At 55.3% G+C, this 17,810-nt stretch overlaps 5 protein-coding genes across 5 annotated transcripts; 4 read left to right on the forward strand and 1 right to left on the reverse strand.

Annotated features, from left to right (window-relative positions):
• Positions 1-800: 800 nt before the first annotated feature.
• GLRG_01464 (uncharacterized protein) lies at positions 801-2,990 on the forward strand (the record flags this gene model as incomplete). The annotated part of the gene is made up of 2 exons (XM_008092149.1): positions 801-1,385; positions 1,470-2,990. 2 exons carry the CDS (start codon positions 801-803, stop codon positions 2,988-2,990), a joined length of 2,106 nt encoding a protein of 701 aa, XP_008090340.1.
• A 4,256-nt stretch (positions 2,991-7,246) lies between these two features.
• On the forward strand, positions 7,247-7,983 carry GLRG_01465 (ER membrane protein SH3; the record flags this gene model as incomplete). The annotated part of the gene is made up of 2 exons (XM_008092150.1): positions 7,247-7,334; positions 7,418-7,983. 2 exons carry the CDS (start codon positions 7,247-7,249, stop codon positions 7,981-7,983), a joined length of 654 nt encoding a protein of 217 aa, XP_008090341.1.
• Positions 7,984-8,398: 415 nt separating this feature from the next.
• On the reverse strand, positions 8,399-11,999 carry GLRG_01466 (valyl-tRNA synthetase; the record flags this gene model as incomplete). The annotated part of the gene is made up of 6 exons (XM_008092151.1): positions 8,399-8,805; positions 8,862-10,230; positions 10,281-10,380; positions 10,435-11,371; positions 11,428-11,862; positions 11,969-11,999. The coding sequence occupies 6 exons, from the start codon at positions 11,997-11,999 to the stop codon at positions 8,399-8,401; spliced, it is 3,279 nt and encodes a 1,092-aa protein (XP_008090342.1).
• A 738-nt stretch (positions 12,000-12,737) lies between these two features.
• GLRG_01467 (uncharacterized protein) lies at positions 12,738-14,345 on the forward strand (the record flags this gene model as incomplete). Its single annotated transcript, XM_008092152.1, has 3 exons — positions 12,738-12,833; positions 12,899-13,841; positions 13,900-14,345. 3 exons carry the CDS (start codon positions 12,738-12,740, stop codon positions 14,343-14,345), a joined length of 1,485 nt encoding a protein of 494 aa, XP_008090343.1.
• A 388-nt stretch (positions 14,346-14,733) lies between these two features.
• Positions 14,734-15,845, forward strand: GLRG_01468 (uncharacterized protein; the record flags this gene model as incomplete). The annotated part of the gene is made up of 2 exons (XM_008092153.1): positions 14,734-14,861; positions 14,924-15,845. The coding sequence occupies 2 exons, from the start codon at positions 14,734-14,736 to the stop codon at positions 15,843-15,845; spliced, it is 1,050 nt and encodes a 349-aa protein (XP_008090344.1).
• Between the last annotated feature and the right edge of the window lie 1,965 nt (positions 15,846-17,810).

Genomic DNA, 17,810 nt, shown 5'->3' on the forward strand with positions numbered 1-17,810 from the left:
CCTTGACCCTTTCTATACATACTATTTATCACGCATTTCTCTTGTAATCGTATAATTCCTATCCGTCCGTATCTCCACCATCCCCCCCCCCCCCCCCCCCTTCCAGTCACACGCCACACGCCCTTGGCCCAAGCGGTGCGATCCAGCTCATCCTAATCATCGCTGCTCCTCGGCCTCATCGCCAGCCTGTCGCAGAGCTGCCTGGGTCCTCCTTTGATACGTGACGCATGCGCTGCCAGGGCCCCCTCCCCTTCCTTGTTCTTTAACTACTACACCCAATCCTCGATCCTCTCGTGGGTTTCTTTCTTTTATTCGCCTCATCAATCCTCGTCGTGTCTTGCTCGCCCGCTCGACGCTACTCCGTCTTTTGATCACAGCGTCGCTGCGCCTGTCGAGGAGCTACGCCACCTCTGCGCTCCACTCCCTCCAACAGGCCCGAGGCCACAAAGCCGCATTGCTGGCCGTACACACCATGAATCAGCTTCAAGCATAGATCACCACTTGGTCTAGACATCTGGCGTCCGATCGAGAATCCCAGTTTGGAACTCACAGGCCACCAAGCCATTGCATATTGGTTCCAAGCAAACCCGTTGCCGCACGGCACCGGATATCGCCTGCCATCTTTTCGGGCCTCACTCAACCAGCATTGTCCCTGCCCCTCATCATTTCCCACAAACGGCACTTACTCCATGGCTTACACTGGTCGACGTGCATATACATCGCTCCTCATCCTCTTCCCTCGTTTACTCTCGCTCTAGCCTTGAGCCCCGCGAGCTGTAAAAAACTTGGTCAGAACTGCCATGGGCCTCTTCAAGTCGCCAAACCAATCTCCCGCGCCAGGCGCACTGCCTCGATCCCAGACGGGTCAGTCAATTCGAGGCAAGATATCAGGCCCGATTCCTATTCCTAGCCCCTCCGACGACGAGTTCCCCATGCGCAACCCTGGCACCGGTATCGCCACGACTTTGGCCGCCGCCGCCGACATGAAGGAGCAGCAGTTGCTTCCTCCGCAGGCCGAACCCAGGGCCGGTTCGATTGTCTCAGTCGCCCAGCCTGAAGTGACACCTGCCCCGCGGACGGACTCCGTGGTTGCTCCCGCAAGATCAGCCCGCTCTCGCTCTGCATCCCCTCCTGCATCTGCCACACATGGCAACTCGCCGCAGTCGCAGAGGAGAACAAATATCTCCAGCAATCTGCGCTACTCGGCCGTGAGCGCATCGTCGGGACAAACTGGTGAGAGTCGCGACCGGCCCCAGCGCAAAAAGTCGACTTTGCGCGGTGCGCTTGGGAAACTTTTTGGCCGCAAGAAGAAGACGGGAAGTCAAGGTTCAGCCGACTCGCAACGCATATCGACTTACAACAACGCGTCGAACCAACACAAGAGTGTAAGTTTCGGCACCGGCTGCACCCTGACCTTTACTGTTATTCGTATTTTTTTGATCCGAACCTAGAGACTGACGGTGAATCAGCAGGACCTTTCCGCGTTAAGCCGAGTCACCGAAGCCGAACCAAAGCGATCGGTATCTTTGCCGATCACCGAGTACGACAGAGCATTGAGGTCTCACTCTATTGGGCCTCATGATATTACTGTCATTGAAAGCGCGCGCAATTCGATCAGCGTCGATTTATCTGTGCTGGGTCACAGGAGGGCTGCGACCGCTACCACTAGCCAGATATACTCGGCGCCGTTCAGAGGTCGTGAAGGCGAATTTTCAGGTCTTTCGCCCCGTCCAGCAAGCAGTCACGTGCGCGGGAGTCGACTTTTTGCCGATAACGACGATCCCGAGGCAATTGGGCGGGCAATTACCAGTGATGTGGGCCAAAAGCGACGGTCCAGGAGCCTCAGTGGTCTCCAGAGCACTGAGATTCGCGCTGATCTCCGACGCAGAAGCGACGAGATTCGATACTGGAGAGAAAGTTACGTGCCGACTTTCATTGCATCTCCGACATCATCCAATCCCCCGGACCACGAACATCAATTCGCGGGCGTGGGCTCCGAGGGCATGCCGGACTCGCCAGTGGAGCAAGGACAACAGCAGGTGCACACGCCACCTCAGCCATTCTCCTTTGGCAACTTGACTCACATGAATGTCATGGCTGGCATGAAGATCACACAGGCAGCCAGTATCGAAACACGTATAGATACGCTCGAAGAGAGGATGCACCGCATGGAAGATGTTGTAACACGACTCTGCAATTCGGTTCCTGGTTTCCAGGTGTACGCCAACCCACCACGCCGTCCTGCACCCTCTATTCCAGATTCCAATCCATCCTCTCAGACGACGACGACTACGGCAGTCAACCCGGTGCTTCAACAGGTGTTGCGTCAGGATGCATATGCGTCTTCGTACGGCAGCTCTGCGCACTCTAAAGAACCCCGTACTTCATTTGGCGAAGCTCCCACGCACGTGGGCTCTCTGCAATTCCCTGCATCAATGAACAGACCGATGTCGAACTCCACTCTCCGGGGCGTAACCAGCTTACCTGCGATATCGCATCTTGAGACGAGCAGAGCGACAGGAACGTTCACGGCAGATCATTACACGACGCTTCTCACACTTTTAGAGACAGAAAGAGCCTCCAGGAAAGCCCTCGAGTCTCAAGTGAAGAAGCTGACAAGGCGCGTGAACATACTTTCAGGGCCCGTCGGCCCTGGTCGCATCTCCTTGCAGATGGAGCCGCCGCCAACGGCCAAGTCTTTTGGCAGCGTTTCGGCATTCGACCAGGACTCGTCCGACGACGACGCTTTTTCCAGGAATCGACGGTTCTTGGCCGAAGACTCGGGCGTCGGGACTGGTCTTGGAGACGATGACTCGTATTCGGAAGTTTTTGCGACGCCAAAGGAAGAGTACCCGTACGGTTACGGCGCGTTTGGAGAAGAATTACACGACGAAATCGAAGATCCCCAACGCAAGAAGGCAGCCAGGACCTTGTCTCTGAGCCAGATGACGTTGAGCAAGAAGACTTCCAACACGGCAGTACGAATTTGACATAGTTCGGTACACTACGACGCGCTGTTTTCTTTTTTTAAAATTTGTCATTATACCCCGGGAGATTATCTCCCACTCACGAGGCGACGACGGTGGTTCTTTTCTCGACAGCTGTTACGTTGAAGACTTGCTATCGTTGCGATTCGGCATCGATACCTCCACTGAATCTCTGATGGGTTCGGCACTGTTATCATAGCGAAACCTTTCTGCATTAACTTCTTTTTCATTTATTTGTCCATTCACATAGCGGCTTGTCTTTTCCATCTTGCAGATGTGGCCGGAACTGAAGCCAGAAAAGCTCCGTTGGAATCCATCTAGCTGGACAAGACGCCTTCTTTTCTCAATTGGGGGGTTCTGTCTTTTCTCTTTTTTCTTTCTTTTTTCTTTTCTTTGTCACTTAGTTGTCTCAGTGAGACGAAGGTTTCTGGGGGCGCCCCCAGTCAGGTATGGACGGAGGATGCGGTGTCAGAACATTGACAGGCTCGAAGGTCGATTCCTCGTCTAGGCCCAATATCCGGTGGATGTGGAGAGAACCGTAATATGTAGTCAGGTCGGCCCGAACTGGAAATTTGTAGGTCGCGTACGTGTGCAATATAACGAAACATACTTTCGGCTCGACTTTGATGATAATGGAACCCAAGCCGCCCGTAACTCTCGCTGCCTGTCATCCGGCGCCCATGCTAGCTGAATCAATCTTACGCAACGAACTAGGTTTGGCCGACAAACAAACAACGGGTCGAGTGATATGGCCCCGGTCGCAATTTCCGGATCGTTATCTTGGGGAAAATGAGCCAGAATGTTTCGAAGAGACTTCTGGATCATTCCCCGGGGGGCCCACGATGATATCTGGGGGGGGGGGGGGGGGGGGGGGGGGGGGACCAGCGATGTAGAAGCAGTAATATGGCCGAGACGGTAGGGGGAGTGATATTAGTTCGCGACAATGTGGCAATTAGGGGCGCAGTAGAGTTGATTTGGCATGCTCCCTATAGAACTATAGGTCGGAGAGTCCCGAGTCCTACGAGTAGGACATGGCGAGAATCCCGAATCAATGACCATTAATTGCCAGTAGGGTTATTTCTTACACGAACCCAATGCAAAAGGGCCGCCGGACGGCTAGTGTAGTAACAACAGATACCCGTTTCCCGACATTTAGTAGAATCACCTCTCGCACACGCAGTAGGAGATGTTGGAGTGGCCTTGTCTCTACGTCAGCGGAACTGTAATGGATCTCCAAGACTGAAGGGACGAGGGGGGCACCTGAATCCCCGATGCCCTCGCCATTGCCTCGAACCCAGGGTAGGGGGGGGGGGGCACAATTGCTCTCTGCGAGTTGGCCTGCTTTCAGTTACGGCAAGCTTACCCAGAAACGGGTTGTTCTGCTGTGTATCCGTACTCCGTACATAAAAGAGGTGCGAGATGCCGACCTGCTGGCACAGCACAACCGGGCAGGCATCTCACGAATGCACGCCGCCGGGCCTAGGTCCTCGACCGATGCTTCACTTTCCATAGATTTGGCCAATATCGCTAGGCTGCCCCCCCCCCCCGCCGGCGAGACGAACAATGTCAAACACGTGGCCCACCACCCCCCTCTCCCAAAACGCCTGGGCCTCGGGGCTCCAATAGTTAGAACGGTTTCCGTCCGTCTAACCCGCAAGCTCTGCTTCTCGCGCCGGGTTTGCAACGATGCTTAGCCGTCTCCGCCCGTCTCCCAGCGGAGAACTGGGCCCGGCGCAAGCAGAAGTCCTGCTCGACCCGGTGGGCTTTCTCGAAGCCCGGCAATGTCTTTTGAGGGTTCTGCCGTAGTCGGTCGTGAATACCTCCCCGAAACGGACGATCTCAGTCGTCTCTCACCAATGGAGCCTGGGGGAGGGGGGGCAATGGGTCTTGGCGACCGAGCCCCATCAGAAGAAGGCTGGATGCGGAGGAGGAATGAGACTCCGTGGACAGTGGCTCCGGCTAGCGGCTGGTCTGCTAAAGCCGAGGGCTCTTGGAGTCCAGAGGTCGAGCCAGGGGAGAAGAAGCTACCTCGTCTTCGTGTATGATGGATAACGCCGTAGTTTAGATGTGACGTGTTTGTGAGCGGGGTGTAATGAAGTTGACGAAGGCGAACACCGGCAATGGAGTCTGCAATGGAGCATCGTCCCAAAGATGCCATATCCTGAGCAGCCCATCCATCCCATCAGGAACCCTTACACATGCGGTTCCACAAAAATATATACCATTTCCAAGGTGATATCGAATAATGTCGGGTAATATCCGTTGCAAGGAGCACTAGCCTGGCAATCACTATATACCTGGCTCTTCAGTAGCTTCCCATGGAGCGATATTGCCCATCCTCGCCCCCAGCAGCTCGTCGGAACGCCTCGGCTTCGGGAATTTGGGCAATATGCGGTCCTCCACTATTGATTCCATGGTTTCGTGAACGTAGGTGAGAGTGTGCATTGACCCACGCGTCAGTCGGTCTCAGGGAGACTTCGACCTTCGGCCCGTGTAATAAATACCTGACGCGAGTTATGGGAAGTGCTGCATCACTGGGGACGGATATCGTGAACCACAGAGGTGGCGTGAAGCAATGACCGTCACGACTCCAGGCTCAGAAGGACTTCTGGCTATGCCTTAAGAACTTCTAACGCATACAGGCCCGATTTGTAGTTATGGCTCGACGGCATCGGTTTATCCTGCGAGCTCTTCGGCGCGTCATCGAGAGCAGCTTGATGTGGAGAAAAGCCCAAAAAGCCAATGCCGGCCTTCCAGACAACCAATTCGCCTCGAATGTGCTCACTTTGTGTTGTCTGGGATGAAGGTTGGCACGTTATACGCATGGCGCCGATTGCACCATCGAATATGAGAGCACAGCGGACTGACCCGAGACAGTGTTCTGGAAAAGGCCCGCGGCGCCAACTACCTCTTCGGAGACGACGCCGCCGGCTCCATCGCCACGATAAGGCCCCCGAAGAGAGGTACTTTGTCTCCGAGCGGAACGATGTAGTAGCTGGGCCTGAGTGCCAGTCAAGCGGTGTCCACATTGGCAAAATGTGCCTCAACGTGTCTCGAATGTTACCAGGGGCTCGGTTTGGCGGCAATGCGACGTTGGATTGCCATCGTAGGAGTTTGTACTCCGTAACCTGCTTCCGTATGGCCGCACCACGACTCGAGTTTCCCCGGAGAAAGCCGCATTGGGAATTCCAACCAGACGGGGCGCGAGTCTACCCCCCCTGACAACCTGAGAGTACCGTGCACAATAACTGATAGGGTTAACCTGACAGTGGAGTAGGTGATGAGGTTCTAACCAATAGATATGCATATACACGTCAGAAGGGTCTATAGGCCTAAAAAGAACTAGAAATTTTGTTCATCTTGCTCTACATAGTCTAGCGGTGAGTAGTGTTCTAAATAATGTGAAGGCTATAGGTTTAACCCTAGTCTTTTCTAACTTTTTTCAACTTTTTCTTTAGGTAATTTTAAAACAGCTCTACTAGGGAGGGTTAGAATAGTCTATCCTACCCTACTTCCTTTACTACGCTCTAGGTTAGGATAGGCTAAGACTATCCCTTGTGTTTTTTTTACCTCTCTTTTTTGCCTCTATTTTTTGCCTTAGTTTTTTTGCCTCTATTTCCTACTTTTTCCCTCTATCTATACCCTTATCTATTAGCTATAACTGTATCTATTGTCAACTTAAGCCTGCACAGGCCAGCACGCACGGTACTCTCAGGTTGTCAAGGGGGGGGCATTATCAGCTTGTCTGATCGCTCGCCAACATGGCAGCATTCTTATCAGTCGCAATCTTATCCACTCCGCAGGAAAAGAAAAAACGTGTACAATGGATGTGGGCTTGTCGCCAAGTTGGGTTACATCCAACCACGTAAGCAAAAAAAAAAACCCAAGGACCTACGCACAACCACCAACCGCACCGGCTTGCTTGAACGACGTGCGCACATACCACACGCCAGAACCAGCCTCCCGCGTCTTCTTTATGTGAAAGGGTGCATCGAATACCTGGGCAAACTTAAGCTTGCTTTATTTTATTTTACCCCTCCGTCCGACCAGCCCGCCGCCGCCGTCATCTCCACAACCACCACCACTGCCAGTGTCCGTCCCGCCGCGCGCCGTTGCCTCACAATCATTGCGACGTACACCACAACCTCCTTCGCAGAGGACACCCGACGATACTCGAAAGTGTGCCAGCGACACTGTTGCGCGCATTCTGTTCCCTCTTCTCCCCACTCCCAAGAAGCAACCGAACGACATCGCCCAACATGTCCGGCTGGGTGGATCGGTCCAAGACCACGCAATCCTCCAACTATCGCGGCTCGACGTCGTTCGCGACGTTCATGATCATCGGGCGTACGTTCCCCTCTCACACCCTCCCCTGCTCAATCGCGATCCCAACCCCGCAAAGGATGCTAACGAGAACCCTCACCCCACAGCGACCTGCTTCTTCCTCGGCGTCCTCTTCGCCTCCTTCCCCTATGACTTCCCCCTTCTCTGGACCTCGGCGCCCGTCCCGGACACCTTCCTCCAGCACCTCGAGACCCACCTCAAGTTCATGCACCAGTCCCCGCCCCTGATCGGCCGCCTCCTCAACATCATCGTCTTCACCGGCTTCCTCGGTTTCTTCATCAAGCTGTTCCGCCCCTCCGAGGCCAACGTCCTCTTCGACGGAGCTTCCCTCGTTCTGTACCTCATCGGTGTCGGCGTCTACATCACCAACATCGTCAAGGGCCTGCGCTCCGTCTCCGCCGGCATCTGGGACGACCCCGACTTCACCGGCGAGGTCAAGGACCCGCGCGTCGAGGGCGAGATCATCCTCGGCAAGGAGGACAGCCTGAAGGTCCTAGCGGCGAGCAACACCATCCTCGCCCTCGTCCTCGTCGGCGTCTTGGTGTTGCAGGCCGGCCAGTGGTATGCCGAGCGCAAGGATCGCGAGGACATTGTCAAGTTCGAGGAGGAGAAGAGCAGCAAGGGGTCTGCGTCGCACAAGAAGAAGCAGTAAAGGGGGGGAGGCCGTCGTGCTGTATACTCCTCCATCGCTATTGCGACCTGACCGTGGCATAGTTTGGCGAGTCTGCCGGCCGTCCAAAGCCGCAGCTTGACGCACAGATGGATGGGTACAGGCAGGTCCTTAGCTTAAGCCAGGCGTGCGTAAGGTCGCAGCACTGAGTGTATCTTGCATAATGTACACAGAAGGGTCTCCGCGCGAGATGTATCACATACAAAAAAAAGACTTTGACTAATACTCGTCACATACGATATCTGAACGTCATATTGTACTTCTTTTATTCTTCCCTTGGCCCAGGCCTAGACAAGATACTCGCGACAAACATATCTTTTTCTACAGGCATAATGTCATGCCTCCTGCACCCCAATAGCAAAAATGGCCCCTTGCTTTTTCTCCATTTCGACTTGTCTTACTCGAGCTTGAGCTGCTCGAACTGCTTAATGGTACCCTCGAAACCCCTGGCCTCAGACTCGAGATCGATCAGCTTCTGCCTGTCCTGCTTCTGCACGGCCTCGGCGACCTTCTCCTTGTAGATGGGGTCGTTGAGCACCTTGTGCTGCTTGTCAATGTTGGAGCGAGCCTTGTCAAGCTTCTTCTTCGCCTTCTCGATTTCCGCGTCGATGTCGACGCGGCCCTTGACGTGCAGGTAGACGGAGGCAGAGGAAGCCACAGGGAAGGCAACGCAACCGGCCGGACGCGCGGCATCGGCATCGATGATGTCAATACCTGTGACGCCCTTGCCGCTGAGAGACTTGATAGAGGCGACCTGCTCGTTGATTGTCTGGAGGGAAGTGGCGTCATGAGACTGAATGATAACTGGGGTTGCGTTAGCGAATAATACACAAGCCATGAAACTGGCAAGATCGACTTACTTCTGCTTTCCTCCTTCTGGGCGTACTCGCTCATGAGCGATCTGGCACCGCGGGAGCATCCCAGGACAAGCTCATAGGCGGCCTCGGACTTGGGGTCGTCGAACTTGGCATCGTAGACGGGGTAGCTGGCGACCATGATGGACTTGGTCTTGTCGTCGGGGCGGCGGGGCAGACGTTGCCACAGCTCCTCCGTGATGAAGGGTGTGAAGGGGTGGATCATGGTCAGCGCACCCTCGAGGGCGGTGTAGAGAGTCTGGATGGCGCTCGCGGCCTCCTCCGGTGTGCCGTCCTGAATGATTGACTTGCTGTTTTCGATGTAGACATCGCACAAGAAGTTGAGGATGTACTGGTACACAATACCAGTAGCATGCTGGAAGTCACGGTCGGCCAGGGCGGCGTTTATCTCCTTTGCGGCAGTGTTGAGCTTGTGAAGGATCCAGCGCTCGGCGAGTGTGACACCGACAGCAGGCTCCTTGGCGGGAACAAAGTCCGGGGGCAGCTTGCCGAGGACGTACTTGGACGCTTGCCAAATCTTGTTGCAGAACTTTCTCCAGCCAGTCATGACCTTCACATCAAAGTTGACATCTCCGCTTGTCGAGGTAAGAGCAGCCATGGTGAAGCGCAGACTGTCAGCACCGTTGCGAGGGAGGCCATCGGGGAAGGCCGACTTCTGGTACTTCTCGGCCTTGGCGACCTCACTCGGGTGAAGGTTGCCCACGCGAAGCTTTGCGTGGAGGTCTTCCAGCTTGATACCGGCAATGGCATCCAATGGATCAATGACATTGCCCAAGCTCTTACTCATCTTGCGACCCTCGGAGTCACGGACGAGGCTGTGGCAGTACACCTCGGTGAAGGGGACCTGGCCGGTAAGCTTGATACCGAGCATCACCATTCTGGCGATCCAGAAGAACAAGATGTCCCAGCCAGTCTCGAGAACCGAAGTGGGGTAGAGCTCCTCCAGATCCTGGGTCTTGTTGGGCCAACCCAGGGTCGAGAAGGGCCACAGGCCAGAGGAGAACCACGTGTCGAGAACATCCTCGTCCTGCTCGAGGGTGAACTTCTTGCCCGGAAGGGCAGCCTTGGCCTTGGCCTCAGCCTCTTCCCGAGTCTTGCCAGCGAACCACTGCTTGTTGTCCAAGGAATCCGACTTTTCACCCTCAACCTTGGCCAGGTAGACGGGACAACGGTGACCCCACCAGAGCTGACGAGAAATACACCAATCGTTGATGTTGGACATCCAGGCGTAGAAGCTGCGCTCGGAAGACTCGGGGCGAATCTTAATCCTGCCGTCCTTAACGGCAGCAACGGCATCATCAGCCATGCTGCGCATGCTCATGTACCACTGGGGCTTGAGGAGAGGCTCAATGACCTGCATTTTGTCAGCAATCACTCATTTGTCATTTGAAAAGGGGCACCGACATCCTTGGAGCGCTCGCAAAGAGGGATGGTCATGGCATTGTCCTTCTTGTCAACGTAAAGGCCGAGCTGCTTGAGCTCCTCCTGGATGGCGTATCGGACACTAGATTAGGGGTCAGTCTTTGCAATTCTGACCGCAACGCCGGCAATCACTCACTCGAATCTCTTTTGGCCCTTGTACTTGCCACCGTTCTCATTGATGTTGCCGTCGTCGGTGAGGATGTTGATGAACTCAAGCTTGTGCTTCTGGCCGAGGTTGAAATCGTTGGGGTCGTGCGCAGGGGTCAGCTTGACAGCACCAGTACCAAATTCCTTGTCAACGTAGGTGTCGGCGACAATGGGCAGCAGACGGCCCTCGATGATAGGGTGCTTGGCTTTCTTGCCAATGAGGTGTGAATATCTGGGATCATCGGGGTGGACGGCAATACCAGTATCACCGAGCATCGTCTCGATACGGGTGGTGGCGACCTCAATGGTCTCGTCGGAACCCTCGAGCGGGTACTTGAAGTGAATCAGGACACCAAACTCGATCTTCTTCTCGTATCCTGGAACCTCCAGCAACGTGCGGCCGGACAATTCCTTGTTGACAACCTCGAGGTTGGAGAGAGCAGTGGTGAGTCGGGAAGACCAGTTGACGAGTCTGTTGGCACGGTAGATGGTACCCTCCTCGAAGAGTCTGACAAAGGTTTCAGCCACGGCGGCAGACAGGTTCGCGTCCATCGTGAAGGCCTCGCGGGTCCAGTCGAAACTTCCTCCCATCTTGCGGAGAGCGGCGTTGATCTTGTCGTGGTACTCGCCCTTCCAGGCCCACACCTTTTCGACGAAGTCCTCGCGACCCAAGTCGTGACGGGTCTTGCCTTCTCTCCTCCAGAGCATGTTCTCGACCACACTCTGGGTTGAGATACCGGCATGATCGCAACCGGGAATCCACAGGGTCGTTTTGCCCAACATGCGGTTCCATCGAATCATGATATCCTGCAGGGAGTCGCCGAGGGCGTGGCCCAGATGCAGAGAACCGGTGACGTTAGGCGGGGGGTGGGCAATCACGAACTTGCCCGCAGGCTTGACCTTGCCTTCGGCGGTGAACTCGGGTTCTGTAGGTAAAGTGTCAGCTCGAAGGCTCTGATGAGGGGGGGCACGTGCCGCATACTGAAGAAACCCTCCTTCTCCCACCAGTCGTACCAGGCGCTCTCGACGGCTTCGGGGTGGTAGGCCTTGAAGTGAGGGTCCTCGAGGGACTTGAGGCGCTTCTTCTCTCCTACAGGGGTATCTTCAACGTATTCGGGGATGGCTGCTTCCTCCTTCTTCTCGGCCTTGGCCTTCTTCTCCTTGTTCTTGGACGTGGCGGGTGCGGCGGCGGCCTTTGCGGCCTTTTCGGCCATCTTCTGCTTGAATTTGGCGTCCTTCTCGGCCTTCTTGCGCTCCTTCTCCAGTTCCTTCTCGGTTTTCACCTTCGGGGGTGCGCCGGCGGCGGCACCGGCATCCTGGCCGGCAGCATGGGTGGCGGACGTCGAGGAGACCTGGGCCTTAGTTTCGGCCGAGACAGCAGGAGGCGCTTCCTCCTTGAGGCCCTCAGTGGCGCCAACTGGAACAAGAGGCACATGGTCAGTTAAATGTCAGAGGATGGCACGATCAGGGTCGGCCAAGGAGGCATCGCGAGGATGGTGGGGGTGGGTGGAGGGATAGCGCACTGGGGTTTCCGCGTCCGCTGTCGGTAGCCATGGTGGCACGTGTCTGTAGGAACGTTTGTAGAGGTGGTCGTGGACGTGGACTGAGTGATGGAGGGCGCACACGGAGTGCTCGAAGAAATATTGATTTGGACGTGGTGGGTACTTTGGCGAAGAAGCCCGCGGAGGTGGGCTTCGACTGATGTCTAAATACGTACAAAAAAATCTCCAAAAGGTCTCTGATGAGGGGCAACGCCGATATGACTCGGCGGTCTGGTTGCAGCACTTCTCTGAATTTGACTCACAGGATTGGGTGTTCAAGGAGGAGCGCTTTGGAGGGGTCATGCAGCTAAGAAAAAATTGGGCCTGAGTCACCTAGCCCAGGGACGCGGACCGGACCTACCCACGCTGTTGCGGCACAGCCACAGGGGGGATATCAATGACATGCTTTATCAACTATCGATAAGACCTTGCAGCTACTGATGTCTTCCCTAGAATTATGCCGACCTCAGGCAGGTTCCAGGAGATTGATTGATTGACCCATAGCCAGCTTCAACCACATTCTCCAACCAGAAGTTGAAGTTGTTGACTTACTCATTGTTGGTTCAGTCCCGGAGAACCGCGTTGCTCTTCACCACTCGGCTGTTGCAAGCCTTCTGCTCTCTTCGCTCTCTTCGATGAGGTTATAACCCTCCAACATACTCTAGTGCTGGCTATTTCTTCATTTTTTCACTTTCGTTCTATCTCGTTCAATCAGGTGAAACCCCCGGACAAGCTTGAAAGTGGTGACACGATGGTGCGCGTCCCGGGATATGCCAAACTGATCGCTCCAAAATCACACCGGGGTCACGCTATCTTCTCTGTCCACGGCAACGAGAGAAGTCACAAGGTGATTGGAGCTTATACATCTGCCCAAATACAAGCAAGGGGTTTTGCTGACCATCCCACTCATAGTATGGACTTGTTGATGTCGTACATAAAACCTTTCATGGTCTTCGACGCGGCCCCCTTGAACTTCAGGATGCACTGGTCGTGCTTGCTTCCCGGCAATACGCTTCCTGGTTGCAGGACAATGAATTTATGGCGACATTGGTAAACCTTTTCCATGGGCGCCCCTCAAACAAGAAAAAGGATAGCCATCACCCAGAATTCAACGTCCTCGCCGCAGCCGTCGACGGTCTGCATCCTCTTCACGCAATGGGCGATACGCCCCATGGATTCTCCTTTTTTTACGGTCCCATGAAGCGTATGATGCCGAACTTGTGGCAGGACGACGGCCAACCAAAACCTTTGCGCGAATCAAAGCTGCAGGCGGCCATCACATTCCAGTTCGAGCACCGGCGCACTCTGGACAAGCTCGACTGTACGCTGCCTCTTGCCAACACCATTTTCCAAAATGGACTTCATTCCACCTTGTTGGCGAGCCGCTGGCGTCGACCATCAAACAGGGCCATGCCGGAGTTGCTTCAGATCAAAGAAAAGCAGTCCCAGGAGGTCGCCTATTGGCCTCCGAAAAGCGCTTTAGATGTCTATGTTGATTCTCCAATCGTCCCGATCACTGTCCCTCGCGAGATTGTCGCAGGCCTGGGCAACATTGTTAGTCAGATCAGTGTACAAGGCCAGACAATGCCGGCTTCGGCAGAGCTCGAGACAGCCGTGAACGAGCTCTACGCCAGACGTACGAAAGAAGGGCACGAGTTCCCACCGGGCCCCGTAGGAGTCTGGGCTATCGTTGTGCCAGATGGCCGTTTTCAAAAATCAAACTTGAAGCTTTTGCGGGAGTGGACGGGGGACTTGAATCGAATTCAAACCGCGTATGATGAATGGATCGAGGCTCTGGCCTTCAAGGATTTGGTCCAGCAGCTCTTGCGAAATGGCAGTAGGGTCTACAGGATCCGTAAGTTCGACATCAATCCTGTTCTACATACATCCCCACGATACTAACAAGTGCTAAGTGAGCGGCGGAGGGGGGTGGGGAAAGAAGCAAGGCCTCCTTTCGCTGGACCCCGAGACCACCTACTCTTCATCGTCTGAGGAAAAAGACTTGGAGAGCTTCATTCGCTCCTTTGAAAGCCAGCACGACGGGGGTGGTCAGCAAGGCGTGGTTTCCCCGGGATCTTGGATTCAATACTTTGTTTCACCCCCAATGAGCGCCCGACCGAATCCTCCGAGACCGCACGGCGCGACTATGGAAATTGCTCTGGGAGCATCAGAAAGCGCAACGTCGGAGGAACCACCGTCGACCGACGGCCCTTCGGAGTGGAAGGTCATCCCCGAACACTTCGGCGCGGTTTCGAACCATGGGCTCTTCCTCAAACGTGAAGCATCAGGGTTCGTCAATGAGTCGAAACTTGACGTGCCGGGGTCGTGGGTGGGATGCTTAAAGCTGGAAAACCCTTGAAAGAGGGATGACTCTATAACTATCCGTGCAATGGGCACCAAGTCCGTGTATAAAAACACGTAACAGTATAGACTGTGCGATTGGCCATCATTTGATGGGCCTGATTATATGTTTCCTCACTTCTCGTGGTTAGGGATACACCTGGGCGGCGGCCGGCTGTGCGTCCGAGGTGTGTGTGTGGTTTGGACTGACTATGCGCGACAACACGTACAGGGCTGACGCAGTGCTGTAACCCGCGACTCGACCTGCATTCGCTGGATGATCCAAGTGGATGCTTTTCCCCGCGTGCCACTTTCTTTAACTTCCACAAACCTGATCTAAAGTGATAATTCAAGGCAGACATAAGCGGCCGTTAAATTTGAAAAATCCATAACCGCACAGAGAGAACATGGCCACAACAAGCAACGTGGCGCCCTCCAAGGTCGGGGTCATCTCGATCGGCGACATGGGCGTTGGCATCGCCAAGCTTCTCGTTGCCAAAGGCTTCCGTGTCGCAACCAACGTCAAAGGACGCAGGTAACCAACCGCCCTCCCTCACCGTCTGCCGTGGCCTCACTCATGCTTACCTCGCCCCGCAGCGAAGACACCGTCCAACGCGCCCGCGACGCCAACGTTGAACTCTTGGACTCGGACTTGGACCTGGTGTCCCAGTGCGCCGTCGTCCTCTCCGTCGTCCCTCCGCGGGACGCCGAGGCGACGGCGGATCGCATCATCGACGCCCTCGCCGGCGTCTCGCGCGATGCGCCTCTCTACTTCGTCGACATGAACGCTGTTGCGCCCTCGACGTGCAAATCTGTTGCCTCGTCCTTCGCCCGCGCCCGCGTCCCCGCGCTCTTCGTCGATGCCTGCATCATCGGCGCCCCGCCCCGCCCACAATCCGCCCCCAACGCCGGCACCAACGTCTCCTCATCCACGCCTCCACAGGGCGAGGACGGCGACGACGGCTGGTACGTCCCGGGGATGCCCATGTCCGGCCCGCATAAGCTGGCCGACCTCTCCCTTCCGGGGACAGAGGGTCGTGAGACGGAGACCTTTGGCGCCCGCCTCAGCGCCGTGCTCGGCGGAAACCACATCTCCCCCGACGTCGGCGCCGCGAGCGGCCTGAAGATGTGCTTCGCCTCCATGACCAAGGGATTCACCGCCATCGCCACGCAGGCATTCACGAGCGCCCAGCGCATGGGCGTCCTGGACCACCTGCGCAGCGAGCTTTCGGTGCGTCTGCCAGGCAACCTTGCTCGCGCTGAGAAGGGCATCGTATCGATGCCGCCCAAGGCGTATCGATGGGTTCGCGAGATGGAGGAGATCAGTAAGACGCATGCTGAGGAGGGCGGCTTCGGGCCCGAGCTGTTTATGGGTGCGGCGGGGGTGTACAGGGCCGTGGCAGAGGACTCTCCGCTCGGAACGGAGAAGATTGGCAAGAGGAAGAGGGGCACAACGGTGGAGGATGTGGCGGCGGCGTTGACTGAAGGGTTCGAGAGGAAGAAGAAGAAGACGGATTAACGTTGCGTGTGATGCCGCCAAGGGACCACGATAAACCGATGAGAATATGGTTAGATGTTCAATGCAAAGATAGATAAACACATGGTCTTACGCCCTGCGACCCATTTCCTATTCAAAAGACAGAGCTTTTTGTGATAAAAACAGCCCGCCTTGAACGCCATCCGTGTCATGAACCACGTGCTGCCGACCCGAGCCTGTTGCCGCGAACCCATTCGCTCCTAATATTACATCGCCATCCATTATGCGCCATTGCAGATACCGCCATGTTATAAGTTCACCTCAAATTTCGTCCCCATGAATCCAAAGCGCACATTACAACACTGACAACGTCAAATCGCCCATGAGCTTTGCCCTGATTTGGATGTCCACCTCCAAGTTGACTTTCAGGTCTACAATGAAGCCTCGTTCTCCATCATGGACGATGTCGCGTGGGTTCTTGGTTCGCTCTGGCAAGGGTATAGAGAAATCAGGACCGCCAGATGGAAGCTTACCAACCTCCTCGGGTACCCCGCGTAATGGTGCTCTCAGGGAGAGATCTTTTGATGTACGCCTACGAACGGGAGGACGCCTCAAGGGCCGGAGACTTGATGATGAAGAACTACTTGTGGTATCGGTGTCCGATGCAAGCGAGGACGCACTGCTCTCCCCGAGCGGTGGTAGTTTCGTCGGCGCCGTTCGTCGTGACGGGACCCCCGGGCGGAGAGGCACCGGATCTACCAAATGCTCATCGCCCGCAGGCAGTACTGACGCTGGTGTGGCTCTAGGTGCCGAAGGACGTCTTCTTCCAGGCCTTGGCCCAGACTGTGTTGAGTTCGAGTGTTTGGATAGAAGGTCGCGGGGGTCCTCTCCAGCGTCGCTCTCGTGCTCACGATCTGAGCCCTTCAGCACAGATTTGCCCTTGGTATCCGACGTTGACGACCGTGGTTTTCTTCGCGGCTTAGAAGATTGAGATCTGGTCTTCGAACGTGATTCTTGCTGGGAGTTGCGCAGGATAGATGTGTTATTGTTGTCGGTAGATGGCAACGAGCCCTCCATATGTTGGGCTGATTCCATTCCGTTTAAGTGATGGAACTTTCTTTCGAGAGGCCCGTTAATTGGAGATGACGGCGTGTACGCTCGTTAATAGTGTGATGAAATGGTCCAGGATGTGCTGAGTAGCACGAAGACGGTTGCGCATGTCTCGCAGATCCCAGAAAGCAAAATGTAAGAGCCTCAAAGTTGAAACAAACCCTCGTGTCGCGCTCGTGCAGTTGGTTATGTCTTTTATGTGTCGATGGTCGTTCCTACGATCCAGTCACTCGAGGAATGGCGTATGAGCGGCCTGCGTGCCCAAAATCTATGATTTGGGTCGGACCTTATACCAGCAACCGTCATATTGTTGCTTCGCTCTTCGTCGGGCCGTTTTAGTGTTGCAAGTTCAAATGGTACTCCGATGTCTCCGTTTGTGCGAAATGTGGTGTATTCACCGATGGCTCCCCAGTACGGTTGCAACGATTTCCAAGGTTTGGAATGATGGTGGGAAGAGGGAGGCAAATAAGCGCTGGGACCGACCTGGAGGGGAGGAGGAAGACCAGAGGCGCAGACGGGGGACCGGGGAGGAGGCGTGGGCAGTCGAATGTGCCGAACCTCCATGGGCAGGCTCGAATGTGCATGCACCCTGACGTTGCAGCCCGGACGTGCGCTTGGCGGGGAACATGGGCTTGCGATTTTCCTTGGTTTTTGGGGAACGTTGCCAAGTTGCTAGTCACATGCATGGAGGGTCCCCATAATCGGAAACTTGGTTTTTAGTTTGGACTGAAGAATGCCAATTTCTGCAAGCCCGAGGCATAGCTCTTGTCCAATTCGTGATTTTCGTACCAGGAACAGGGCTTGCAGGAGTGGAAACGTTCGAGAAACTGGGACTACGGAGGCAACGCCGAAGAAAAGGTTCCCCACGTTTGACTGGGTTCTTGTTTTGACCTGGGC

The sequence above is a fragment of the Colletotrichum graminicola genome, assembly GCF_000149035.1.
Source record: "Colletotrichum graminicola M1.001 genomic scaffold supercont1.4, whole genome shotgun sequence".
In the NCBI taxonomy this organism is placed as follows: Eukaryota; Fungi; Ascomycota; class Sordariomycetes; order Glomerellales; family Glomerellaceae; genus Colletotrichum; species Colletotrichum graminicola.